This window comes from Scomber scombrus, chromosome 5 (assembly GCF_963691925.1).
Source record: "Scomber scombrus chromosome 5, fScoSco1.1, whole genome shotgun sequence".
Classification (NCBI taxonomy): Eukaryota; Metazoa; Chordata; class Actinopteri; order Scombriformes; family Scombridae; genus Scomber; species Scomber scombrus.
The window spans coordinates 14,592,269-14,612,739 of record NC_084974.1 but is presented as its reverse complement, the minus strand read 5'-3'; the positions used below and the strand labels follow the sequence as shown (position 1 = coordinate 14,612,739).

The following is a 20,471-nucleotide window of genomic DNA, read 5'->3' as shown; positions in this document are numbered from 1 at the left end:
TCAGTAAACACAGAGAGACACACTTCTGCTGGAAATGCTGCTTTGTTTGTGTTGACCCTGTCATTTGAGGTGAAGAGTAACTGTGAGTGAGAGGAAGTAAGGACAGGGCTGCAGCTGGACTCCCTCAAACTCAGAAGACAAACTCCTCATCACCACTACACCACAATAAGGTGTTTTTGTTTTATCCTCAACTGACCATGGAAAAGTGATATAATTTAGTTTAGACTGTTTTATTTCTATAAGAAGACTGTCTCAGTCAGAAAGCTCACCCACATCAGCGCTAAATCAAACTAAAGTCCCAAGCATACTGCTAAAAGTTTTGTCTCAATGGACTGTTTCTTAGTTGATTTAATTTATTGATTATTGAAAAAATACTTTTCAAGTCATGTGTAATTGTTACCTGAAACTGCCAAGCAGAATGATACATTTAAAGAGAGACAAAAATTTGAGCCTCTGCAGTGAGACTTTATAAATCACTTTTTATAACATGAAGCTCTTTTTATATTTAGATTGGTCCTATTTTTTGTGGTTGTTTTTATTGTTTTATATCTCTGCTTTACCATTGCTGTATTTCAAACTGTGCTCAATAAATAAAGTTTATGATGATTCCAAACCAAAAATCATAAAAACATAACCATTTCTTTCCTATGTGAGTGACAATGAATTCTCTTCTTGTTCTTTCAGTTTGATGATTAAGAATACATAGAGGGATACTCTATTGTCCTTGGATTGGCAACAAGTCCATTACATATTGAAACAGCACACATTCCTCTGCGTGAGAAGAAATGAGAAGGGTAGAATACAAGGGAATGGCAGCATGAGGCGGGGCTGAGTTTGTGTTTGGAGCTTTTGGAGGGGATGTGGGATAAGAACACAATTAGAGGAGCTTAAAGGAGAGCGGCGGGGGGAGCAGAGCAGTAGGGAGGGAAGGGGAGGAGGGTGAGCTGTACACTCACCTGCACGAGCGGTCCGACCAAAGCACAGGTGTTGCACACCTGGGGCTTTTGGTGTTCCCATTAGCCATAGATTAACCTGCCTCACTGAGGTCAATGACCCTCTCTCCTGTTACAAATAGAGAGGGGATTTTGTGAGGTGGAATTAGGACACATTAACAAGTGTCTCCTTTTAACTTAAAAGTTACAGTTATTACATCAGGGGCTGCAACTTATGATTACTTATTTACTCATTAATCAAAAATCTCAGGTTGATGTCTTCACATTGCCTGTTTTATACCAACAGTCCAAAACCTAAATGTATTCAATTTACAGTCATATAAAACAGAGGAAAGCATCAAATACTCACATTTGAGAAGTTGGGATCAGCATATGTTTTCCATTTTGGAAATCTGAATAACTTAAAGAATTATTTGATAAGCAAAATCTTGAAAAACAGATTTGTTTTCCATCAATTGACGAATCAAACTAGACTAGATTTTTCAGCATGAGTGTCAAATCTTTAATGAATTAAACCTCACTGAGCACGTTTGTTTGTTTACAATAGAAAGAGAGTCAAAAACTAAATAGAGAACATTTCCATGGTGAGTAATTCCAGTGAAATTATTCCAACTTTTTGAAACACAAAGAGGATGTACACTGACATCTGTTGATTTGTGGTCAGTGATGTCATCCATCACTGACATCATCCTCAGGGGGCGACTGTTTTCTCTCACTTGACATATTTCTGCAGGGCCGGCCAAGGGCATGCATAAACTTGTGTGAGCACAAAAATGAACCCCAGCACTTGGACAGGGGCTCCTGTTCACATACTTACGTTTGGATTTCATTATAGACAAGTTCCACTGCAATGGAACCTAGACCTAGATTGTGGCCATTGTTCTGGGATTACTGGGGATATTTCAACTTCAGTTTCTGGTTCAGTGTATACCTGTTAATGAATTAACTTGATAATTATCCCTGCAGGCAGGGATTTGTGTAACATTTGCATTCACGTCTGACATCAAATATGGAATGATACAGCAAAAATACACACTTTTTTTCAAAAACATAAACTGAGAGAATCAAATAATTATGGGATTATGTATGAAAAGGACACATTCTCAGGCTTTCTGACAGGTATGAGAAGACGGACACAGATATAGAGAGGTGTTGGGTATATATGTGTGCCTGGGGGAGGCATATGAGCTATCTGTGAGAGATAATCTTGGAGATAGGAGTTAGTGGCAAAGAAGGTAATTCAGGGAAGGTAAAGATAAGATCAAAGACAAGTTGAGTAACCAATAATTGTGATGTTTTTAAGTTTGTTTTTGCTCTGCATAGATAATATATTCAGGAATCAGAGAAGGTAGGTAATGAGAATGTGTGTGCAGCAGGGATTTCCTCTCTCCTCTGCACACACACAAATAGATGCAATGTAAAGACCTTTTCTTCCCGGCAAGCATTAACCTTTGTGTATGTGCAGTCTGGCATGTTCCTGAAAGGCTTGATGTTTTCTGGAGGGGTCTTTTCAGTTAAGTACGTGTTGAAAGATGAACTGACAATCACATTTGCAGAATACCCCTGAATGAAGAAATATGAGTTTCTCTGATTTGCTGTGCCGGAGCAGGAGAGAGAACAAGCACTGACAGTCAGCTACAGAAAATGGGAGATGTGGCGCCTTTGGCTACCCTCTTTTTATCCCTAGGGACCTGCAAGATGATCTTCACAGCGGTATGAATTCCACACACTGTGAATGACATCATGTACAGATTCCTTAACAAGTTACATCCAGCAGGGATACACTCCGATCAGATGATAAGACCTTCCATATGTCAATATGTGTCATAACAAGCAAAATATGTGATTGATTATTTTAATTGGGCCAATAGAACATAGGAACAGATCAGGGCATGTTGCTAATTGAAATATAATGTGGTAATGTTTATTTCCTCATGATTTCAGCAATAGTGATTCCAAACTATATAGTGATTACGCAACTATGACTCATGAAATATATGGAAATAACAATATTTTAGTTGAAATTTGATTGAACCTCTTAGGGGAATGCACATCAGGGACCTTTATTACTACATGGCTACATGGTATGTAGGACAAGGATTATGCTTCTTCTTTAAAATAAAAGTTATTTTTATAGGGCTCTTGTTTTACTTTCAGCCCTTAGTTTTACATGAAAACATGAGTTGTCTCTAGGTATAGAGTAAAACGTTAGCAAACTTCACACTACTGCCATCAGGCTGTAGATAGAGGACCCTAAAATGGAGAAGAACTCTCTTTAGCAGAAGTTTCGTCCCTTCTGCCATAGCAGCCATGAACAAACGGCCCTGCTGTGTATAGATCCAGACTTGATCTAGATCTGTGAGTCATGTGCAGGTACATGTGTATGTGTTGAGATACAGATGGGGGAATGAAGATTATGTGTTTGTCTATATGGTTATGTTGCAGTGTGGCTATCTGCATATTTCTGTAATCTGGAATATGTGGAAAACAAATTTACCTTTCACTCGAATGAGACAATGTGTCCAAACTTTTGACTGGTACTTTTTATATCTGAATTTTAGCACAATTTAGTTTTCTAAATAAAAGGTTACGGAAATGTTGAAGAGCAAATAAAAAACAATGACAGCCAGTTTTCTGGACAAGTATTAAGTCTAGTTTCAAACAACAGACATGTTTGACTTGTCATAGAAAGAACAGGGTAAGTAATAACATTAAAGATGCCATCTGTGTCAAGTATCCCATTAAGTCATGACAGTATTACAGTGAACCTACATGCGCAATACTAGAACCATGAAACTGTAGGAGCTAAATGTAATTCAGCCATTACTAGTTTTATTATTTACACCTGTGCTTCTCCTACAATGACGCATCAAAATGTATTCTTTTAAAAAGTCTTATTGTTTGGGAAACTGGCATTATGTGTTTACACCCACAGCCAGATGTAGAAATGATGGCTGTTGGTAGATTTGAATATGTTTCTTTTGCTCATTTTACTTCCCAGTGAAAAAAACAAATCAGTTGTAGCTCAAAAACAAACACTGTGAAAGCTTCTTGCCTGCTCCTAACGCTGGACAACAAGCAGCATTTCACTGACCTCCCTGCCTCCAGGCTGAGGCCTGACAGTGTGAAAAGTGGAAAAGAGACCAGAGTTAGTGCTGTGGAGGTGAGGAGAGGTGAGTTGGTGCACTGATAGCAAAAGACGATTGATTGTGGAGAGTATGGTTGATGCTGCTGGGGTTTAGATAGTGATCTGTCTCTGGAGAGGTCAGCAGGATTCTTTCCACTAACACAGCTGGTCCTGTTCATGCTCTTAACCCTTGACCTCCACTAACAACATCTCTACTTAAACTAACTCTTCATCACAGAAAACAAAATTGATTAAAGAACCAAATAAATATACTTAATCAACCCTTGATATACATAGGATGGATACAATATAACATCTCTCAATATAAAGCCTCTAAGATGACTATAAAGTTGAATCAACACCTCTTTAAAACAATTAAATCAAAAACTGAACTTTAGTTCCTCTTTGATAGACTTTTATCTGATAGGCTTTACTGTCACATTGTCAGAGAAACGCCTTGGTGTGGTAAATGTGAACAAACTCTATTTAACTCTGACTAAATGGGTCATAAATCCTAAATTCATTCAGACAAGACATGTGGATATGTGAACACTAAGTACAGAGTTGATATTTGGTGTCTAAGCTATCACCTTGTCACTTCCTGGAAGCAACAACAAGCTCAGCACGAAGGAGATGGGGGGGTGACGATAATTATTGAAATCACCAAGCAAACAAACATCAACTAAGCAGAGCCAAGACATCTTACTCATGGTATCCGTGTTAGCCGAGCAACAAATACTGAGCTTGTTGAAGTGAAGTAGTGACCCCCGGCATCTCAGCAGCAAGTTAACACAGACACAAGCTGCCAACAACACAGAAGGGGGAAAACTGCTTTCATCGTGAATTGCAACAATTATTCCTCTTAAACGCCATCCTAAAGTGACATGGTCAGCCCCTTAGCACCACTTTGATGTGAGGGTCAACCCCTCAAATCATTTTTGGAAGCAGCATTGATATGAGATGCCTGCATTGTAGCTGTTTTGGGTTTGCATCAACCCTTGAACTCGTTGACATTTGGTTTATTTGGAACTTGGTCTCACCTCACTGTCTCGTCATGTCTCCTACAGAGACTGATGATTTCACAGTACAAACATAACTCTGTAACATCTGTCATGGGACTACAGATGAAAAATAGCCTCTTGGCTAACTTTGGCACATTTACAGTAATGTTTTTTTAATGTGCACTTTCCCTGTCAAATAAACCAAGCAACAGTAAACAAATACATCTTGATGCACAATCTGTAGTTGAAATCTACACCAACAATGTCACCAATGCTGTAATGTCAATTATCTTACACACAGTCACTGAGTGGACGTGTGCTGCGTTCAGTATTTAACTGACCAGTGTGTAAGATTTAATGGTATCTAGCAGTGAGGTTGCAGATTGCAACTAAATGATTACCCTTACCCTCATCCTCCTCTTCCAGGCGTGTTTGAAAACCTACAGTGGCCGTGAAACTCAAAAACACAAAAGGCCCTCTCTAGAGCCAGTGTTTGGTTTGTCTGTTGTGGGCTACTGTAGAAACATGATGGCCTCTGTGAAAGAGAACCTATATAGATATAAATGTCTCATTGTAAGTTAGCGAAAACACAACAATTCTTGCAATTCAAATATTCCATTTCTGCTAAGTCTGTTCAGCTGGATGCCACTAAATTTTACACACTGGTCCTTTAAGAGATCTGAAAGCTGTGACTTTATTTTGCAAATTGTCTAACTGAGAACTTTTAGGTGACATAAGCAGTAACTGTCTTCTGGTTTGTAAAAGCACAAGACTCATATCTTTCCCTGCCTGGTGAAAACCAATATGTCTGTAAGTCTCTGGGTGATGACTCTTTCTATTTTGGACCTGTCTGCTGGGGGCCTTAAAAGAAGTTGTTTTTTAGTAACCTTCACGTCAGAAAGACTTCTCTTGAGGAGAATGGTAGACTTCTGTGACCACCGCTAGCCTTTCCCTAAACCAAACTGAAACAAACATGTCTGGACTTGTCTGTCAACAGAAATTGTTTCATGTCCCTTTTTTACCCTCTTTCAGCAGTGCCAGAACAGACAGGTGTTTAATCTGTTCAGAATATTAAGAAAATGATTTGAACATTAGTCAGACAAAATATAAAAAATGAAAACATGACACAATAAAATTAAATTGAACGTATGATACAGGCATGACAACATAACCATCTTTTTATGGGCTTATTTTCATAGATTTAAAAAATAATTGTACAGTAAGATGTTGTCTATTTATAGCTGACTGTAGGGGATCCACAGCATTACATCTCTCTTGATAAAGATGAAAGAGACCTGAACTATGAATAGCTAAAAGGAACCTGATATACCAGACTGTTCTTTTTTTTCCTTCTTTTTTTCTTATGTGTGACAATCGGTATTACTTTAAAATTACTTAATTTTAAATATTCTCCCTCATTTCTTGATTTCAATGACTGCTGTCCTCCTTTGTTGACATGTGGCTCCCACTCCTTTACTTACAGTAAATCAAATAGCCTGGGGTGTCTGTGCTAATGTGCAGAACTGTACTAGAGGTTTACTGGTATTAGTGTATAGTGCAGTTCAGTACGGTGGGGTACAAACTGAAGTGGATGCCCTGCCTTGCAAACAAACAGTTGCACAAGAGCTACTGTGTAAGGCATGCAGATGCATTCACCCCTGCAGTCTAAATCAGAGTTATACAGTTTGTTCTCAACTCTAACACACAAGTGAGAGTGCCCCCTTTCAGTTCATGATGGTAGGTTTTATGATTTTTCAGTTTTTCTGTTTCTGCAGTCACAGCGCCTCTGTTGCTGATGCCTGTTAGTGCTAATAAAACTCTTCTGCCAAAAAACCTTTACAGAATTCAACTCATTCACACCTCATGCCTATGTTTATAGCGCTGTGTGCCTTAATAGCCATTACTTCATAGAATCCCTTTGTTTCTGTATATAAAACAGCAGGCCGTCACAAATCCCTCTGTTTTACTGTACGGCCAATGAGTCATAATGTGACAAACACCTTCATGTTTACTGTGATACCAGCCAACTGCAGAGCTCACCTGTCTCAAGAAGTGAACCACTCAAATTATTCTCTGGAAAATGACTCATTGTTTGTCATAAACACTGTGAATGTCGCTAGATTCATGTGGGGCTTCCCCTACATGATCATCAGGAAGAGAATTTCTTTTGATCTTGGTTTGAAACTGTCAACATTGGACATTAAAAGGGTCTGATTTCCTCTTCTCTTCACATGTAGTTAATTCCTGACATGATTCTCTGGAAGTATGCATGAGTCCAACAGGTCTCTTTGCTTTTAGTCTGAACTGGCTGTTAGAGACACAATAGTCCAAGGTCAAAATCCCCCCAAAAAACCCACACACAAGCCCGAACAAATATCTGTACTAATGATGACACCTGCAACGGCAAGAGGACAAGAAAGAGAGGAGTAACAATGAGCAGTGAGACAACCACAAAGGTAAGCAGAGTAACTAACGGAAGCAGTTAGCTCCCTCTTTTCTTTCTGCCTGCCGCACACCTTTGAGGTCATCCTTTCTTGCAGCCCACCTTAGGAAAACATCCGTGCCCCCACACGACGCTGAGCCTCGTGTTTCCTTCTGACTTTAATCTTAGTGAAAAGAGCTTTTAACAAGACTGGGGAGGATGAGGGGATCTGCCAAAGCAGAACAAAGGCAGGGAGGAACTGGGAGAGATAGTAGCAGAGTGGAAGAGCTCTGTAATTTATCACCTGTTGCCCCTGGGCGGCCCTGCACTCCACACCCTGGGCTCTGTAAGAGTGTGTCTGTATGTGTATGTATACGCAAGTATGGAAAGGTGATGAATGAATAAGCAAAGAGCAAGAAAACAGACATTCCTCATTCCTCTAAAACCTCAAAAGACATTGCTTTGAGTAATTATCTTCAGGGAAATAGTCATCTTCTTGCCAAAGACACCACATTTATGCATAACTCTCTTTGCCACAGATATTGTCAGTACACATGTGTTCTCATTAAGTTACACTTGAAAGAAAACATTTCATTTATTTCCATTTATTGTAAAATATGGAGCAGTACAAGCAGTGTGGCCAATATATGATATATCATGTCCATAGCACATATCTTGAGTATACCGGTGCAAAATATAAAAGGAAAAGAAATACAATGATGAATACAAATGACTCAAAAATGTATATCATTTCATGTTATGTCACGTTGAGGCTTCAGGACTTGTAGACCGCATATCTAGGTTAGACTACTACACCTTGCAGTCTCTAGAAAATACAGTCCTCAGATCACTTTATGTTTGCCTGCCATCTTGTGGCTTGCTGTTGCACATACATTACGGACATGTGATACTGAATCAGTATGGTTCATTTTAGACTATAATAAGACTGTAATATTAATAACAGAATCAAATCATTATGACTAGAGTAAGATTTTGTTTTCTGAATAAAAACTGCGTAAGTCGAGAATGAGGAATGGACATGTTAGGTAAAGATGCCTTCATGTTCTCTTTCTTTGTATTACTAAATCCAACTTTGCCTGAATTTAAGGTAATTAACAATAAAACTAATGGAAACTATGTAAAACAGTCTTCTGTCATAATTTGCTTTGTTTTAAATGTGGACACACTTTTGACAAACTGAAGGAAACAAACGCCAAATGTAATGATCAATTTCCTAATTCTGTCTTTTTTTTCTCGTTGATCTAACGGAGTATTAATGAGGTATATGACATAAAATCTGAATATGAGTTGTGTACAAACTAAACGTTATAAAATTCATGTTATTCCAACGAGATTCCAACTTATTTTCGATCCATTTTGTCAGGTGCTTATGCTTATGTGAAAAGTTCCATTATGACCGACGACCGGTGAAGGCAACACGGACAAGACGAATGACGTAAGCACGCAGCCGCTGTGTTTGGTTGTGGTCGGAGAGAAGGTAGCTAGAAAGGGATCAAGGAAACCTCTAGCATCGGAGATAAACACACTGAAGAGGTGTGAACCAGACGAGCACAGCTGTCACAACACCGAGACAACAGTAATAAAAAAAGGACTGTCCTTAACACAGCGAGAGTCAACATGTCTGAGACATACGGTATGTTTGTGCTGTAATTTCACGCTTGCTAGCTGTTACATACACTGAGCTCTGTAGTCTGATGTGATACCGAGCTACATGAGTAGCATAGGTTAGCTACTGGCTAGCCTGCCACCTCATCATATCTGAGGTTTCTAATAGTGGTAACTGCTGTTTGATTACTGTCACTTCATCTAAAAAAACTACTGTAATTGATGTGCTTCTTGTGTATTAACTGGCACCTTTATCCTACGATGGCGTCAGTAATAGTTACATTGCTTTCTTAAGCAGTCATAGTAACACGAGCAAACAGATGGTGATTCATTTCCAGGTAAAAACAAAAAAAAGTTTGGACAAACTTCAGACACAGAGCTTCGGCAGCATGTCGATACGTGAAGGACGTGTCCACAGACGCAGAGGTAACCCGAGCTTGCTGAAATTGAAGCAGTTTGGGTGACCTTGCAAGCTACAGTAATGTTGTAGGTGCTGTGTATTTTAACAGAGGTATCGTTTAGCTATTTAGCTTTCAAGGCCCAAAGAAGGAAGTTGGGTAGCTGTGGCTGATCATCCCTCAGTTACCTGTCGAGCGTAACAGTAGCGGAGAGGCGTGTCAGTGGTGTCCACCACATCCTGAATCCTTGTAGTTTCACCACCCTACTCAGTCTAAAGTAATGTTGGCAGATGACATAGTTGCACTTATCTGTAAGAATTGGCATTATATGAGCAACCACTAGTACCACTGAGAGATAGGTATTTCTATTCTATATAATTCATTTAACATGACTCTACCTGATAGTAGGAGTTGCACAATAGGCCAGACACCTTAGCCTGAGTTGTTTTGAAATAGCACACCATCAGTCTCTTCTCTCTCTCTCTCTCTCTCTCTCTCTCTCTCTCTCTCTCTCTCTCTCTCTCTCTCTCTCTCTCTCCATCTCCATCTGTTTCTGCTTGTTCTCTGTCTCCCTTCTTTGTATGATACTTCATCCCAGTGTGCAGTATTTATGTAAAAGTGCCAGCGCTAATGGTAGCTGTAATAGCTTTTTATTGATTTCTATCTCAGTCTCCTGTGCTGTCTCCTCTCCTGGAGGGCCAGTAGTGGAACCGGCAAAAAAAAAAATATATATATATATATATATATTTTAAGAGTACAATAAGTACATAGTCAGGATGAATTATTCCAGAAATTCATTAAATTTTTCATTCTCAATATTTTTGTCTAGTTTTGCACTCTTGCATTAGTTTAACATACAGAATGTGTTTTTAAAACTCAAATATTATGATCAGATGGATTGGTACTCATTTTTCAGAGTGATTCTGAAATAAAGCCCTACAAGGATATTATCTTGATAAAATAAAACGTATTTGAGCATTTGTTTGGTGTTATTTTTGAGTCTATGTCAATGATCAAAAGTTCTCAGAGACCAAGCTGATGTCTTCAAATTACCTTTTGTGTTGACCAACAGTCCAAAACCATGAATGTTAGATTTATTGTAACATAAAACAGAGAAAGTAAGAAAATCCTCCCATTTTGAGAAGCTGAAACCATAAGATGTTTTGCCTTTTTGCTTCATAAATGACTGAAACAATTACTTGATTATCATCAATATCAATTGTTGGTAATGGATAATTTCAGCTCTGTGAACATCACCTCAAATGATCATGCATATGAAAAAAAAAAGGTAGTTGTGTTGCTTTGTGTTGACTTTAGCCATTGGTACATGTGACATTTTGTATCATATTTGATTACTCGTGAAATTAAATCTAATATCTCCAATTTCCATATTTGCCTTATGTCTTAAGCTGCATTCATGGATGAAAGAGAGGCATATGCAATCAAGTGCCCTGTGCACCAGATATAAACCTTAAATAGATTTGGGCCTGATTGTGTTAAACGTTGTCACAGTGTAAGTGAATGCACATAACACTTACAGTCTGTCTCCCTCAGGGCTTATTTAATATTGATGTGTAAAGAACACAATAGCTTGAAAAGCTGCTGCTGAGGAGGGCAGCGCTGCACTCTTCTCTCCATATTGCTTTGACATATTGACAGCTTGATTGTTGTATGCAGATCTCGCAGGGGAATATGCGATGCCTGGGAAGACGCTGAATAGCTGAGGCAAGCTTTTAAAACAGAGCTGTTAGCTTTTGATCCTGTCACTTTTGCTGTCACCGCCATTGGTTGAGATGTTACGCTGACTGCTGTTTGAGAAGAAAACTCAAAGTTTGTGTTGGCACCTTCGCTTTACTGTGTCCACTCTCATACCATATATTTGACCTCTAGCTCGTGTTGCTTTAGAAAACACCCGCTTCAACAAACAAAGGTGCACCATAAACTGAGCTGCCAGTCGGTGTGTGTGTCTGTGTGTTTGTGTGTTTGTGTGTTTGTGTGTGTGTGTGTGATGGCCGATGAAGGTGGCCTCAAGAGCACTAGAATAATAAATTTAAATGTCACACAGGAACAAAAGATCAATCTCATCCGCTCTCCCTTTTTTTCCTAAACAACTGCTGCTTCTGTTGACCTTGTGTGGAGCTGAATATTCACAGGATGTTCACCTGGCTGCTAATCTCAACAGTAGTCACTAATCATTTGCTAGGCCAGCACCTCAGTCTGCAGAGCCAGCGCTTAAGCTTAAACCAGAAATTGCTTACTGTCCTCAAATTCTAACTGAAGCAGACTCTCAAGAGGAAAGGTGTAGTTTGCAATCAGTGTTTTGTCAAACACACCGTTACTCTCGGATTTCCTGTTATTCTTTTACTGCCCCTCTGTGCATGACTCACTAACACAGACTCCCTTATGAGTTTCACATACATACTTTTCATCTCCTCAACCATTTTATTGTTTAATATATCATGGATCGCGTTGGAAGCTCAGCATAGCCTATGGATGTAATTGCTTCTTGCCCTATCTTTAGTCATGGCACACAAAGACTGTCTCTCTGAGGATGGCCTTGCATGTCAGCCTTGCATGTCAGGGGCTTGAATCATTTGGGCTATGGATCATCTGTGTGCGATAGGTTATACTCTCCGGAGTCAGAGCCCACTCTCCACAACAACAACAACAACAACATCTGTACAACCAGCTGGCTGCGGTCATTGAATCCCTGTGCAAGTCAGTTACCCCTAAGCCATGTTTAATAACTCTAATACCTTGGCTTTGCTCTAATGATATGTGTTATTAAGTGCTTCTTCAAGGCTTCAAACACAGTCATTCTTCACCTCAGACAAACAAGCAATTAAATTAGAATCATAACTGGCACGTTATACAGATTACATGCACAGCCTGGTGATTAGTAGGCTAATTTGGGGTTGTTGGACACTGAAAGTAATAGCTCAATGGGATTAAAAGGATTGTCTCTGAGGATGGAAGAGCACAGAGCAGCAGGTTCTGATTCCTTATTGACGTTGGCGTTGCATTGATCGCTACCTACTCTCTTCTGCTTTCAGACTTCCTGTTTAAGTTCCTCGTGATTGGCAGCGCTGGGACGGGGAAATCCTGTCTCCTCCACCAGTTCATCGAGAACAAGTGTAAGTTTTCCCTCATTAAAGCCCATTAGTCACATCAGGGATACATTACAGGTAATTTGTAAGTGTATTGTCACACAAACACAGAAATTGACTTGGCCACGTAATTAGCGCTGTCATTTCATGTGTCATTTCATGCGGCACACAGTCAGGACGTGACAGACAGGTCGCAAAACAATTGCTCTCTCTATCTGCTGTGTAGCACTCACAGTTCCTCTTGTAAAAGTCATTCGGTGACAAAGGGACAGAATAAGTTTGTCTTTTCAGATTCATAACGTTAACAGACACATATAAGGAATGACACCATTTTTCACTAGACTGCTCAGGTTAAGCAAGACCTAAAAATAAAATACTTTGCAGGGTGTAGAGATAAAAATTCACCAAGCTGCACAGTTAATTCGCTACAGTGGTTTGTATTTTCTGTCCACGCCCATGTATGCATACAAGTTTCAGTATGAGCAATGAAGTGCATCAGTACAATCCAACAACTTACTTTCTTGAGTTGAATCAACATCTCTTCAAAACCATGTCAATAATCATTGTAAGTGTAAAAGAGGTAGAATTTGCAGCAGAGCTGTTGTCGTGGATTGTATTAAATTATACACACAACATTTGAAATTTGGAGTGCTGTACAAGATAGAATTGTGGGTGGCATTTAAGTAAAACTCTTCATTTTGTACCTGGAGGTAGTCTAAGTGAAGTCTATTAGTGTGATATATGCAAGTAGCAGTCCAGAAATCCACCAACAATGTATTTAAACTCAGATATACACACACACTCACACATGCTTATATTAATTTAATTAAAGATGTGTTAGGTCCCTGTGCTGTCAGCAGAGAGAGAAAGGGAGGGCAGGTTGACAATGTTAATCTCGTCTGGATTCCCTCTAGTCCTCTAATGTGGATATGAGCTGTTTGATGATAACAGCTCATGCCTATTTAACAAACATAACCAGCATATTATAGATCTTAACTGATATTCTTAGAGCAGAGTTGAAAGTGTTGTGTTCCTTATACCAGCGCACATATGTTGATTAAATGGAAAGACTTCACTTTTAGCACCACTTTTGTTCATGGTTTTGCAAAGAAAGAATACATAATTGCATTAATACAAGAACAGCGCCAAAGTTACTGTTCTGCTCTGCTTCTAGCTCACTTCCTCTCCAAATTCACTCTCTTTTCTCTGTGCTCTTGCTATAGTCAAACAGGACTCCAACCACACCATAGGTGTGGAGTTTGGCTCCAGAGTGGTCAATGTTGGTGGGAAGACAGTCAAACTGCAGATCTGGGACACTGCTGGGCAGGAGCGATTCCGGTAACATCCTCCAATATTTCTTCCTTAGAGGCAAACTTTTTGAAAATAAAAGGTGATGATGATAATGGTTAGTAATAGTGAATTCAATATTTTAACTTATATGTCTGTTTTCCCTTCACAGTTCCGTGACACGGAGCTACTATCGAGGAGCAGCAGGAGCGCTCCTTGTCTATGATATTACTAGGTAAAACAATCACTGCATTTCTTCTAGTTTTATGTACTTCCTATTGTGGCATACTATTGGCATTTTCTGCCAATGTAGGCAAGGTTTAATGTTCTTTAGATGCCTCAGGTAAATCCCAGACTTGACCAGTGCTTAATGATCCTCTCTAGACACAAACTAACTGTGATGTCACAAATTATGCTCTTGGTACATGCCTTAAACTCAGGTTTTAGGTGAGGTCAAAGAAACGTTCCTTCTTCAGTAGATGAATGTGAAAACAACCTTCTGGAGTCAAACTCTGCACATACATCATTCTGCACAGTGAAGCTAAAAAAAAGAGTGAAGAAGAAGAAAAACACATTTTTGACTGGAGGGGAGCTTTAATTTTTCCACAGGCATCTCGGGGCAGCTGCTATTTACTAAAGATATCGTTCAAAACAACTTCACAGAGTGTTATAAATTAGTGTACACTTTGTATGGTTTATTAAGCCTTGTGCGTCACAATGCTGAAACAACAGCAGCAACTTGGCTCTGGTAGGACAAAAACGTGTAAAAGCACCACAGGCCCTGCCAATGTGTCTTCCTTTGTCACTGATAGCCAATCCAGCTATTTGATTCAGTATTGGACCGGATGTGAAATATGAATACTGGACCCGTGCATCCCTACCAGAAACAGAATACCAGGAGCTGTGGAAAATCTGGTACCTGCCTAAGGAGTGAGCACACTGACTAAACTTAGCAGCCTCAACAAATGTTTACATAAATGTAGCTTGTGATTGTTTTTCTCCTCTCTATGAGTATTTTTTTACTTTAATTTACACACTTTATTTTTTTGAGCAGTGTAAAAATATTAATAATAATGATAAGTTGTAGTACCACAGAAACTGTGCAATTGAATGACTATGTACTGGGACCCATATTCACAGGCTTGTATTCCATAAGCTATGGGTTATAGTAGAGAGCTTGTGAAATCAAGATGGAGTGAATGCTGTAATGCAGAGTGACAGGAATGTAATACAGTTTGTGTTTGTGAGAATGTATGGGGTTTTTGTGGAGCGCAGACTGGCAGGAGCTGTAATATAGTGGCATCCTTTGGCAGACAGCAGTCTGGGGAAACCAAAAGTCCATCACAGAAAGTGTCACTTGAGGAAAAAACAGGGAGAGTGAAGGCAGAAAAATGCAGGGGGCGGGATTGTGGATGTAGGAGATGGAAAACAAGACAATCAGAGAGAGATGTAGGCATTTTATCACTTTTTACAGGTAAAACAGCAGGAAGATGGACAGGAAAAGAGTATGTGATTTAGGGGGTGACTGAGCAGTCCAGTCTCATCAGCATGTGAATAAGGAATGATGTCATCCTTTAGCTGTTTGTGAATACAGCTGTTAAACATCATATTTGTGCTGACCCACCTTTGTATTACCATAGACACCAATGTCTTGTCTCCATGGTGACCGGTGGCTTCAACCCAAAAAAGGTTCCATGGAAGTCCTCTTTGTGACTCAGTCTCTATCTGTTTAAAGACTGATCCAGAGTTTTAAACTTTAGACCAGCTGGGTTGTTAAAGTAGGGTTGAGTTAAAGTTTCAAAACACACAGTTTTATTTGCTGCAATGCTGTGTCAGTGTTGGGGTAGGGTTACTAAAAAATGAGAAAAAAATGACATGCATGTTTACAGGCGTAGTCAATGCCATGTGAACCCTGACGACTTTGTTGACATTATTAACATTTGAACTCATCCATCCTCATACTCCTCTCATCCCATCCTGTCTTATAGCCGGGAGACCTATAACGCCCTGACTAACTGGCTGACAGATGCTCGAACACTGGCAAGCCCAAACATTGTTATTATCCTGTGTGGCAACAAGAAGGACCTGGATGCAGACAGAGAGGTGACCTTCCTGGAGGCGTCACGCTTCGCTCAAGAGAACGGTAACTGATGTTAAATCTGCATTATCTCACATGTCAAGTGTGCATCTCTACCTCTTATTTCTTCCACTGGCTTGTCATTATTTATTTTTCCCTATCTTATCTTTTTCTTCTTCTTTTGTCTTTTTCACTCTTTTTTTTCTTCTACCTTAAATGTGTTTTTTTCCCTGCTTATGCAGAGCTGATGTTCCTGGAGACCAGTGCTCTGACAGGGGAGAATGTCGAGGAGGGTTTCCTGAAGTGCGCTCGCATCATCCTCAACAAGATCGATTCAGGTAAACTTTGTTTGTTGAAGAGGTGTGTCTGACGTGGGTGTTTCTGTGAGTGAATGCAAATATTTTTTTATTTATGTTTTTATTTCTGTGCACAAAGCCCTGTGGATCTTCCTGTGAAGCTGTGCAACAGTGCGTAGCGTATTTGTCTTCATCGTTGACATTTGTCACTTTGTTTCATTTCAAAGGAGAGCTGGACCCAGAGAGGATGGGTTCAGGTATCCAGTACGGAGATGCTTCGTTGAGGCAGCTGCGACAGCCAAGAGGCAACACCACACAGAATAAGCAGCAGTGTAATTGCTAGGGATCGGGGGCCCCACCCTCACCTCAACTTACAGGCCCACACAGAGAGGACGTCCCCTATAGGTCAGTGGCATGGTATCAACTCGTCTTTATCTGGACTCTCACAATATATATTTATTTATTTATTTATTTTTATTTTTTATTTTTTCATTTGTTATAATACTACTTCTTGTCTCCTTCCACATCTCAGCTCCAGGTGTTTTTTGGTGTGTGGTACCCTTTTTTTCTGCAGTCTCACACACCTCAGATCACCTGGATGAGTGGTCATGGAGATCACTGCAACCCCTGACCCCTGACCTCTGGCAAAAGTCTCTACTTCTTGCCGGAGGAGATCAGCATTGCCCCCGCGTCTGGACAGGGAAACCCCTCGGTGTCAACACATTGGGATCATAAAGAAGCTGAAAAACAGGTTTCTCAGTTGCTTACCAGACAAGGACATGTCAAGGGTTGTGTGTATGGGCTGCACTGTTGTTTTTATCTCTGTGCTTTTCTTTCTGGTTTTAGTAACATGCTTTCTACATTTGCACATCTTTGGTTGTAAATTATTTAACTGTTTTGCATATATTCATAACTCAACCTATCCAGATATGACTCATGATTAGCTTGGTCAGCATTTTTTTAATTGGAACATTGATATTTTGCTTTTTATTTACCATTTGACTCCTTATTTGCACTCAGTTTTACTCTTTATAACTTCAGCCTGTCATCGATAGTGACAAAGTGATAAACCATCTAAACGTGTCCTCTGATAAGTAAAGTGAAGTCAACATGCACAGATTTTGGTTTATTATTACTGTATATAATTATGATTCCGATACATTGCAAATCTTTTAAAGGGTTTCTGCATTTGTTGACCAGTAGTTTTTCTCAGACCTGATCCAAATGGAAGCACCTAACTGGTGGCATAAAGTGTATTTTTGAAGTAATACAGATCCAAAAGTAGAGCTCAAGGCTTTTACTAATTCTGAAGTGTGTGTTACATTGACTCTGTTGAATTTTTGCTTTGCGTTAAAATGCACTATTATGCTGTAGAGTATTGGCCTTAGTGAAATACTCGATATTGTGGATTTTTAGTATTCCCAGTCACTGTCTTTCTAAGGGGAATGGTCCAGTCACTCCATTTTCTACATAGACAAGCTTGGGGTTAGGTTAAAAGCACAAAAAAGGAGATTTTGCTCTTTATTTTACTCCAATGGTCCCAATGTCTGTATCTTATCATGATCAGATTTAGCCCATGTTGAAGTCCTTGTTTCTCTGATCCGATTATAATAGAAGATTAAGAAAGGATCATCAATTTTTTGCAAAACTAACAATGTCTTTGACTCCTCCTGCTGGGATTTTTTCTCCATTTTCTTGACCTCCCTTTAATTCATGTTGCTCTTCATGCACATACTGTACAAGGGACGTCACAGGAAACCACAGTTGGTTTTGCCTCAGTGCCATGTTTGGGGAAACTTTCCTGCCGCCCACCTAGTTCCCTTGTAGAGGCTTAACCCAGTTTAATCATGCAAGGTTGTACACCAGCCTTGAGTAAAGTCAGGATTCTGTTTTTAACCTTGCAAGTAGTTTTTACTTCTCCTTGTCGAGCACAGAAACAGCTGTCTGCTCTGCGACACAGTGGGTTTGCAGAGCTGACCCAGATGTTTTCTCCTTAGAACAGACCCTGCATTGCCCCAGAGAGAAGGGAATTTCCACTGAAACATGGTTTCCTCTTTCCACGCAACACAGACTGTAGGGCTTGTGGTGCTGCTAAGAGAATGCGAGTTAACAACGCAAAAACATCCCAAACTCTCACCCTACTGTTGAGTCAAATGCACTGCTTCTGTCTGAACCACTGAGAGCAGGTCACAGTGACCCAGTGAGAGGAGATCAAACACAAACTGCCTGCAAAAACCTATTTCTCATGTCTTCTCCTCAAGTGTTAGCATATGTGCTCCCAGACAAACCATATGCGTTTAAGCTCAAGTGAGCCAGCACACTTATACAGGAGGAAGGTGAATTGTGCAAACAGGAGATAGTACAAGATACCAAGAGACAGATGGTCAACAAATGTGTTTTCACAAAAATCTTGGCAATGTGTGATAGTTTGTCTCCTTCTGCAAGTGCACTTTTAATTTTTTTGTTCTGTTTATATGCTGTAACTATAGAATTGTACATTTTATTTTACTTGAACTATACTGTAATAAAGATTTTAATTGTAGACGTTATCATCATTTTTACTAAATAACAACTGAGATCTTAATGTGATTCCCTTGTTTGTGCTGTTACAAGGCACGATTTGTTGTAGAAGTGAGAACTCCTGCTGTCGGAGGTTTGATTTGTTTATTGCATGCTGCTGACGTGGAGGTAATGATGAAAGGATGTTGACTTCCTGAGCTGTAGGAGGCCATCAGTAGGAACTCTGATCACTCATATTCACAAGTTGTTGCAGACACAGTACAGCCTCTATAGCTTTACTGTTGATCTGTACATATTTATTGTGCAGTTCCTAATAAGAACTTATTAAAATGGCCATGTGATAAACATTATTTTATTACTTTAACCTGCTTGGGTTAAATCTATGTCATGAACACAGTCCAACTCAGTTGTTTCTTAGTAACTATGTTATATAATCAATCTAAATACTACTGTACATCTCAAGTAACCCATGCTGTAAATAAGATTTGTCTATTGTCCATTGAAGGTTAGTGTTGCTCATTGATTGTAATGATTATGCAATTCCCAGTAAACTTGCTTGTTTTTTCAGTTAAAACCTTTCAACTGTCTCTTGGATGTTAATGAATCTGTCTAAAGTACTCAGGTTGTAGCCCACAAGACTTTTAGCACATCTGATTCTGAATATTAGTGAATCATATTGAGCCACCTCTCCTGTGTTCTCAAACATGGGCAATAAGTTAGTACACATTCAGTTTATACACACTCAAAAATAGAAGTACCAGTGTGGATATTCTGAGTGATAATAATGGCTTAGACATGCCATTTTACAAGGCTGTAATTTTGAAATTAAACCTATAAAATTACTCACAACTGATTCTTGAAAATACATCTTCTGATGCACCTGAACACATAATCGTGTTTTGGGTCGTTCAACGTCAAACATCTTATCCCAGGCAATCGAGCCATGACTGATCAGGCTACGGCTTGTGTTCAGGTGGCATTCGCTTGTCCCCATGAATCTCCTCTCCAGATCCAGAGCCACCTCGAGGCTTTCTCAGCTGCTTCGGTGGTGTTCTTGATGGCTCTGTCCTTGCTTCTCCTGTGATGCCCAGTGCACTAAAGGTTTTGTGGCGTTAGTGCCCCACAAATCCTCATCAGCCTGCCTCGATGGGCATGCATCTAGCCTTCCAGCCCTGTGTACAACATCCGATTAGCTGTTTGTAATTGGTCCCCTTCTTCTGGTGAGCCTTCTCCATACATTCCTCCCACGGCACTGTCAGCTCGATGATAATGATGTTCTTGGTGGTCTCTGAGGTCAGGAGGAAGGATAACTGGCCTCAGTGTGATACTGGAAATTTGCTGGGGTCCACAGAGAGCTGCCAGTCCTGGGCGGTCACCAAGATCCCTGCTGCCCTCCTACTTCCTGTCCATGACTACTCTCCTGCCCAAACAAATATCATAGCACAAGTGATGGTCCATGCTTGGCTGCTGATGGCTTCTGCAACATGTTATTGCACCTGGTTATGCCGCCACGTGTATCAGCCCTGGTCGAGTGCCTATAGCCAGGAGGTCAATATGTGCTCCAATGTCCCTTTACCTGAGCAAAGTGGTCAGTTTGAAGTCTCCACTTTGCCCCAGCTGAACAGGTTTGCTGGGCTTGGCAACACATTGTACACGG

At 39.9% G+C, this 20,471-nt stretch overlaps 1 protein-coding gene across 1 annotated transcript; it reads left to right on the top strand.

Annotated features, from left to right (window-relative positions):
- Positions 1–9,020: 9,020 nt before the first annotated feature.
- rab4b (RAB4B, member RAS oncogene family) lies at positions 9,021–19,388 on the top strand. Its single transcript, XM_062419562.1, has 8 exons — positions 9,021–9,157; positions 12,581–12,661; positions 13,858–13,972; positions 14,094–14,156; positions 15,910–16,064; positions 16,241–16,336; positions 16,522–16,699; positions 16,827–19,388. The coding sequence occupies exons 1-7, from the start codon at positions 9,142–9,144 to the stop codon at positions 16,635–16,637; spliced, it is 642 nt and encodes a 213-aa protein (XP_062275546.1). The 5' UTR covers positions 9,021–9,141; the 3' UTR covers positions 16,638–16,699; positions 16,827–19,388.
- Positions 19,389–20,471: the final 1,083 nt, after the last annotated feature.

What these genes read in the sequence shown, in the direction of transcription:
- rab4b (XM_062419562.1), top strand. An exon ending in GCTGGGCAGGAGCGATTCCG is followed by an intron (nt 13,973 to 14,093) that starts GTAACATCCTCC and finishes TTCCCTTCACAG; the next exon opens with TTCCGTGACACGGAGCTACT. An exon ending in CCTCAACAAGATCGATTCAG is followed by an intron (nt 16,337 to 16,521) that starts GTAAACTTTGTT and finishes TTCATTTCAAAG; the next exon opens with GAGAGCTGGACCCAGAGAGG.